The following is a 7,626-nucleotide window of genomic DNA, read 5'->3' on the forward strand; positions in this document are numbered from 1 at the left end:
ACCATCAAGTCCAACCATTAACCTAACACTGCCAAGCCCACCACTAAACCATGTCCCTAAGCTCCACATCTACATGCCTTTTAAATACCTCCAGGAATGGTCACCCTACCACTTCCCTGGGCAGCCTGTTCCAGTGCTTGATAACCCTTTCAGTGAAGAAATATTTCCTCATATCCGATCTAAACCTCCCCTGGTGCACCTTGAGGCTGTTTCCTCTCATCCTGTAATTTGTTACTTGGGAAAAGAGACCAGCACTCACCTCACCACAGCCTCCTTTCAGGTAGCTGTAGACAGCAATGAGGTCTCCCCTCAGCCTCCTTTACTCCAAACTAAACAACTCCAGTTCCCTCAGCTGCTCCTCATAAGGCTTGTGCTCCAGACCCTTCACCAGCTTTGTTGCTCTTCTTTGGACATGCTCCAATACCTCAATGTCTTCCTGTAGTGAGAGGCTCAAAACTGAACACGGCATTCGAGATGTGGCCTCACCAGCGCTGAGTACAGGAGGCCAATTGCTTCCCTAGTCCTGCAGGCCACGCTATTTCTGATACAGGCCAGGATGCTCTTGGCCTTCTTGGCCACTTTGGGTACACTGCTGGCTCATATTCAGCTGGCTGTTGAACAAAGGGTGGCCAGCAGACCCCTATATGATCCCTTGTTGGACTTCGGCCCCACCCCAGCCTCCCTGGCTGCCCCAGCACCACATCAGGAGGGTGTGAGATGGCCGCCCTCGCGTCCCACCCACATGCAAGCAATGGCTCCCCTTGCCAAGAGGAGGGGGTAGGAACAGTAGCTAAGCAGTGTCTGCTCTAAGCCAAATCTCACAGACCTCTGGGCATGTACATTGGAAACAGCCCCCAAGGAGCGATGGGCAGTGAGATGTTCTGGAGACCCTCCATCTCGCTTCCTTTCTGCAGCCAGGACATCTCTGTCAAACCCCAGTTCCTCCTCCAGCTCCTTCAGAAGCTGCAGAGGTTTTAGCTGTATTTCGAACCTGCCTGTTTTAGCTGTATTTCATACCTGTTTGTCTTCCCTTTCCAATCTGGGGCACCCCTAGGGATCCTCCTCCTTCTCCACTTGATCCTCTTTCTCCATGGTTGCAGGTACCCAGGAGGCTGGCAAGAATGTCCTGCAGTTTGGTGGAGCCTGGTTCTGCTCTCCATTCCTGGGCAGTATCCCTCAGCAAACTCGATGCCTCTATGAGCCTCCCCAGTTCAACACTTCGACACTTACATCTCACCCCCTTTTCCACTGGTTGCTCCCCTCAGATAACTGGGATTTTTTCCCGCAATTTTCCCCTTTCTGTAGCCCTTGCCTGTGTCTTCCTGGCCGTGTGTGACCTGAGCTCTGCTCCCAGGACACTGGGAGCTCCATCACCACTGCTTTGGGGACGTCTCCCATGGGCAGCTACTCTGAAACTGGACTGAGTGAGGAAGCCAGAAGGTCTCCAGGTGACTATTCCTGTGGGAGTTCTGCTGGATCTCCATCAGCAGTACAGAACTGGAAACACTGAGGGCAAAACCATCACATTTTCTTTTCTTTTTTTTTTTTTTGTCCAGATTACAGGAAAGCTTTACATGCATGAGGACACCTATCCACTCCCGCTATGAAGCAGATCCACATGGATCACTGCAGCAGCCCCCGCGTTGCACCTCTGTGAAGCAAACAATGCCTTTCCATCCTTGTTCCTTGTGCTTTGAGCAAGTGAACCAGAGCAAGGTCAACCCATGTCACAGCAGGTGCCTACTCCAGAGAAAATCCAGAAAATTGCTCCAGGACTTCTCCAGCGCTGAGAGGAGCTTCTCACAGCCACCGTACTCAGCATGACCAGTACCAAAAGGACCAGCACCAAGTGCTTCCTGGACCACGGAGGCCACATGATGCATGGTGACATTGCTGAAATGTGGAGCAAGTTGCTAGAAGAGCCCACCGGAGACCATAAAAGGGGTTACCAAGGCTTGGCAATACTTGCAGCTGCAGGAAGGCAAGAGGAGTACCGGCTGGAAGAGCCCTGTCCTTACTGTGAGAGATGGCTTCCTCCAGGGGAACATAAAGCACAGTGGTGCAGCCATTTAGGGGTAAATAGGTGGCTTTGGTTGCCAAGATTGCACTTCCGTAAGAGCCAACGCCTGGTTTTCTCGGATGACGATCCAACAGGCGTACAACAAGCTGCTCGTCCCTCCCTTCTCCCTCATTTGCCCTCTCCCTTGGGAGAGACATCCACCTCTGTGTTGGCATCATTGACACCCTCACTGCTCTGCTTCTGTTGCGGTGGTTTGATCTCGCTGTAAACGACATCAGAGGAGGCAGGTTTTGTCCCCTTCTTTTCAAACTTTATGTTAGCATAGGTCAGGTCCTCGGTCCCTGTCACTGAAGCTGCCTGCAAGGGAAAGAGCAATGAGCAGAGCCCTGGCTTTCCTTTCTGTCTTTTCCCTGCTCATATTTTTCCACTGGCACAATTATTTGCACTGCCCAAGCATCATCCAGCTCGCTCAGAGGTGCCATCTATTCAGAAGCTCGTAAGCCCCTATTTAATAGGAATTACTAAGTGTTTAGGAGCACATCCTTTGCTTCAGAAAGCAAAGCTGATTTTATTCTGAAATCCTTTAAATGGGTATTCAACAGCCAGTGCTTTTTTTTTTTACATGGAGAAAGAAATAATATGTGCGAAGCCCTCCCTGGCTTACCGTGCTGAGCTGAGTCCCTTCCACCACTTGCCTGCTTGTGAGCTCTCCTGAAAATGGAAACATAGTTTAAATAGTAGTTAAGAGAATGATAACGATCATTATTTTATATGAAAAAAATATCTGCACTGGTCCTGCTTCTGTTGCAGGAGGATGAGGCTCTGCTGCTAGCTGGCTCCGAAGATGGCCAAGGGGCAGCAGGGGTTGGCAAGGGTTTAAAAACCCTTGGAGGGGCTGGAGAAGAGCTCTGAGCTGGACGCTTCTGGAAGTGTGGTGATGTGCAAGACCTTTTCGCTTTCACCACAGCTTGTGCCATAACCCTGCTCTCACCAGCAACTGTGCAGAGGCAAGGAGGGGGTGAACCTTCTTCCCACCCCGGGACAGCTTGTCCAGGACAGACTCGTGCAGGGTACACCGAGTGAGCAGGGGCAGTAGGATATTGAAAGTGGACGTCTCCCAAGCCTAGGCTTGTCCGGATCAGCAGGTGAGGAGGAGATGCCGACCGGTTCCCACAGGAGATAGAGGCTCAGCATGGATTCAGCCTTACCTTGTTTGTTCCTTCTGCGCTGCCACAGCAGAAGGACAATTATTGGCATGTAGAGAAGCGTCGCGCCCGCTATGCCGAAGACGATACACAGGGGAAAGTTGAATCCTGCACACACAACCATCATAGGGGCACTCGTGAGCCGCTGTCCCACACTGCAGGGACACACACTGCCATTGCCTCTTTCGGGGGGTGGAGGGAGTGGTTCTCTTCCAAACTTGGGTTTCCAGACCCCAAAACACCCATAGCCCTTGCAGCCCCAGGGTGCCAACAAAATCCTGTGGGGAATGGTCTCCAAAAACTCATCTGAACTCAACCAGGGGGGTGGTTGGAGCATCAGAGCCCCTTTTCAGCATCACAGCCTCTGATCCACTGGTGCCCACCCCAGTTTGCCAGTGGCTCCCACCCGCTCGTGGGAAAACACCAGGATGTGTTTCCCCCCTTGCTGCTCTTCCTTCTCCTTGAGGACCCCTCCTGCCCCCCACCCTTGCAGCCACAGGGCTGTGACGACTCACCTATCCAGGTCAGCTCAACATTGTTGGGGTGAGATATCCTAGGGCCATAGTCTGGAAGAGAGAAACACAACTGAGAGACAGCGCAGAGGCAGAGGACACTCTGCTCCCCACTCTGCTTTGGGGCAGATAACCTGGACCCCACAGCCCTGGCTGTCCCACTCCTGCCACCACAGCTCCAGCCATCTCAGCACTCAGCTGATGTGCTGCAGCTGGAGGATGCAGCAGAGTTTCAAGGACCCGATGGCCAAGCAGCTCCGTGCTGGGATGCATCTGCCAAAAAGGCCATGCTGGGTTGGCTCCTCCAGTGCCTGGGATGCTTTTGGAAGAAATGGTGCATGGGGGTACCAGGTCGGGAGCGTTCATCATAGCATCCTTCTCTGCCCGCTCATCACCGCCCATGAAAATGGAAGTGGTGCCACTTACTGGGAACTGTTCCTTGCATGCAGTTTCCAGTGTCTGTCCAGTTTGCTCCTGTGATGGACACCCTACAGGCACAGATTCCCGTGCTGGCTGCCCACGTGTCAGGGCTGGTGAGATTGGTACAGTTTTCTCCTACAGCCGTGGTGTTGGTTTGATTCCCCACCTCTGGACCTGCAGGTTCATACCACTTCACACTCACTGAGAGATTCTCTGACCGAATCTTAAACCTCCACTTCATGGTGATGCTTAACTGTACCGGCTGGCTGACTGTCCCTAGAGGAAACAAAAATGTAAGTGGTAAGTGAAATATAAGTCTTATCTATGACCTTGCAGGAGTCATGTCCCACTGGTACGTGTTGCTCATGGAAGATGCCATGAAGGAACTGTCCTTTCCTCCAGCACCTGATGGTCTTTCCCAAATCTGGATGCTAAACATTCCGCAATGTTGAACGCTGAGATGTTGCACATTGACTAGTGCCACTCAACACTGTGCAGTGCACAAGCATTTCTCTGCCTCAGAGAGGATTGAAAATGGGAGGATTGGAGGAAGAAAACTCCTCCTCCTCCTGCAACCCTGGCAGAGGGGTCTTCTGGCACCTGAGCAGGAGGTGCCACCAAGGCCACAGGCTCAAGCTCAGGGCTCCACCATTTCACGGAGCATGAGGTTGGACTGGGAGACTAGTTGTGGGGAAATGGTTAGCCCTAGAGAAGCAAAGAAAACGTAGTAGACCCCCGGCAGCCTCTCTGCCTTCATCCCATCCCCTAATGCTCACTCTGGAGTACTTCAGAATCACTCCTGCACCTCTGAGCTGAAGTCACTTTACACCTTCTCAGCAGAATCCTCCCTCTCTTACCTCTCTCCTCTCCCTTCCTCTTTTCTTTCTCTCCTCTCCCACGGGTGCTGGTGGGCTTCTGTGTTTGATAATCCTTTTTCTGTTCATGACGTCTGTTCTCGGACATGTTCTTCCTGTTCTCCATCCTGCATGTGTACGTTCCTGTATGTGATGTGTTCACATTAGTGAAGATGAGCTGGACAAAATCCTTTTTTATCTCCACACAACCTTCGTTCTGCTCTTCTCCATTGTTTTGGATGGTATTCAAGCACTTCACCTTCCCAGCAGTGCTGCTGGAGCCTGTCTGGAGCAGACGCTTCAAGACGAGATCTAACTCTACTGACGTATTGATTGTGGCTGAAATCTGGTGAGTAAGTCTTGCTGAAAAAAACAAAACAAAACAACCATGAGAGCTGGGTTTGTGTTAAGGAATATCTGCATCCTCCACATGAAGCTGACCCACTTTGCAGTCACCATGCTTATAAGCATCTCTGTTTCCTCCCCCTCCCTGACTGTTTTCTCTCCCTGCTGCTGAAGGCAATGCTGGTTCAAAGCCCTGGAGCCTGAAATTGGGTTCCCATGGGCAGAGCCCGCAGCCCAGCTGCAGGCAATTGCAAAGGGGGACCCCTCTGCAAGGCACATGGCGAGGGGCTGGTGCAGAAGAGGGGGCTAAATGTTGCAAGAGGAGAGAAAAAAGCAGCAGCAGTTGCATCCCAAACCTGCTGCAGGTGTATGCAAAGACGGAAAAGTTGAGAGTGGAGGTGAGGGCACGGGGGGACTCACCAGCCAGCAGCCAGACGAGGAACAGCAGGGGTAGGAAGCTGTCAGCCAGCCGGACGTCCATGCCACCTTCTCAACAGCCTCGCGGCAGCAATGCTGGGTACTCGGCGGGATCGGCTGGGGGCTCCTGTCTCTCCCCACAGTGTGAGTTGTCACTGCTCAGCCGGGGCAAGCCCTGATGGGAGCTCGCCTCCTCGCCACTCAGCCAGGCAGTTCCCTCTGTGCTCACAGGTTTCCTCTCTCTTCCCCTTCTCTTGCTTCAGCCTGATTTTTATCTCCCGTCTTTGCTGTTTGATTCCTCCTGCGGTTTCATCCTGGCCACGTGACCTTGGTGCTGAGATGGACCTGAAAAACACAGCCACATACTACTGATGGCCATTTCCTAGCATTTCAGATCACTGCCCAGTAGCTCGTTGCTGGCAGAGGGGAAATGGCTTCCCCAGTTCCCTACAGCGCTGCCTCCCCGTGCCACCTGAGTCCTTCTTGTTTTACACCGGGGAATCGACCCCTTGGAGAAAGCGATGCTGCCATCATGGCGGGGTGATGGGGTGATGTCTGTTCTGTCCGGCGTGCTAGCTGAGCGCAGGTGGGGATCCACACACCCTGCCAGCCCCCAAAGACTGAGGACCACTGCAGTTTGACATGGGGACGGGCTGAGTCAGAGCTTTCTGGTAGCTCGGGCGTGCAATGCACAAGCTCCAGCCAGGCAGGGACCGCTGCAGCCCCCTGCCCCCTGCTCTGGTTGTGAGCACCCAGCTTCTGGCGGGGATGGGGTGCTCCAGGCAGCCCCCCACCTCCCCATGACACCTCTGGTGGGAAGGACACCAGGACAGGAACGTCCACTGCACCAGACATGGCTTGTGTCACCCCCAACTGAAGGGACATGGGCAGCACAGGCAGCGGGCGCAGGCTCCTCTCTCTCCCCAGCCCCCATGGGTGCAAACTCTGCGGCTCCCCACAGGCTCTCCGCTGCCTGCCACTGCTCTTCCTTTTCTGTGCTCAGAGCAAAACCTGCTCCCATCTGCCCTTCCCTTTAGTTTCCTGTTAGCATTGCCAGTAATCACACCCCTGCCCCATTTTGAAGCTGAATCTGACATCCTCCCTTCTCTGAAGGCAGCATCCCCAAGTCCCCATGTTACATGACCCTCCCTGCCACACCACTGACCTCCTCCTATTTTCTCTGCCCCTTTCCTTCCACCTCTATTTTCTCCCAGTTTCCAGGATAATGGAGCCCAAACTGAGCACATGGGATGGGGACCCACCACCACAGCCCTCCCCAAAACAGACTCTGGGGAGCAGTATCCTGCTGGAACCATCTTCTATCACAAGTGAGCATGGTCCCAACACCAGCTTCACCGTAGCACGGGGAGGAGAAAAGGACAGCAGAGACTGTCCCACAGGGATGCTCCTGGGCCAAAAACTAAAGGCGGGTTGCAGAAAGCAAGCGATGCTTAGAATTTGGGAATGCTGGCATGCCCCTGGGCTGATCCTGCAGCTCTCCACATGGCGGGTGTGCTTCCTTTGGGAGAGGGGGGAGTCCTCGACACTTGGCTTTAGACCTGGTACCTCTCCGCACGCTAGGTCTGCCTCGGACCCCCTGTGCTGCACGCATCTCCTGGAGGAAAGGGTGTTCACTGGAGCAATTCTCCACCAGCCAGTGCCACCTCCTGAAGCACAGTTGAAGCATAGCTGAGGAACAGACCCGCATGGAGAAACAGCAATATTAGCAGGATATTGGCTGACAGAAGGGTCATATAACAAAATTCCTGTGGTATAAAGTCCACAAAAATTACAAACAAGAGGCTCTGTGTCTTGCTCTCTCTCTGGACTTTTTAATCTTTTCCCATGCTCTT

At 53.2% G+C, this 7,626-nt stretch overlaps 1 protein-coding gene across 1 annotated transcript; it reads right to left on the bottom strand.

The window, feature by feature from the left end:
* Positions 1-1,551: 1,551 nt before the first annotated feature.
* LOC147599105 (uncharacterized) lies at positions 1,552-7,130 on the bottom strand. The gene is made up of 7 exons (XM_086758106.1): positions 7,036-7,130; positions 5,777-6,118; positions 5,015-5,374; positions 4,160-4,433; positions 3,229-3,380; positions 2,685-2,731; positions 1,552-2,377 (listed from the first exon to the last, which is right to left on the bottom strand). Exons 2-7 carry the CDS (start codon positions 5,835-5,837, stop codon positions 2,189-2,191), a joined length of 1,083 nt encoding a protein of 360 aa, XP_086614232.1. The 5' UTR covers positions 5,838-6,118; positions 7,036-7,130; the 3' UTR covers positions 1,552-2,188.
* Between the last annotated feature and the right edge of the window lie 496 nt (positions 7,131-7,626).

The sequence above is a fragment of the Chlamydotis macqueenii genome, chromosome 13, assembly GCF_036417535.1.
Source record: "Chlamydotis macqueenii isolate bChlMac1 chromosome 13, bChlMac1.mat, whole genome shotgun sequence".
NCBI lineage: Eukaryota > Metazoa > Chordata > Aves > Otidiformes > Otididae > Chlamydotis > Chlamydotis macqueenii.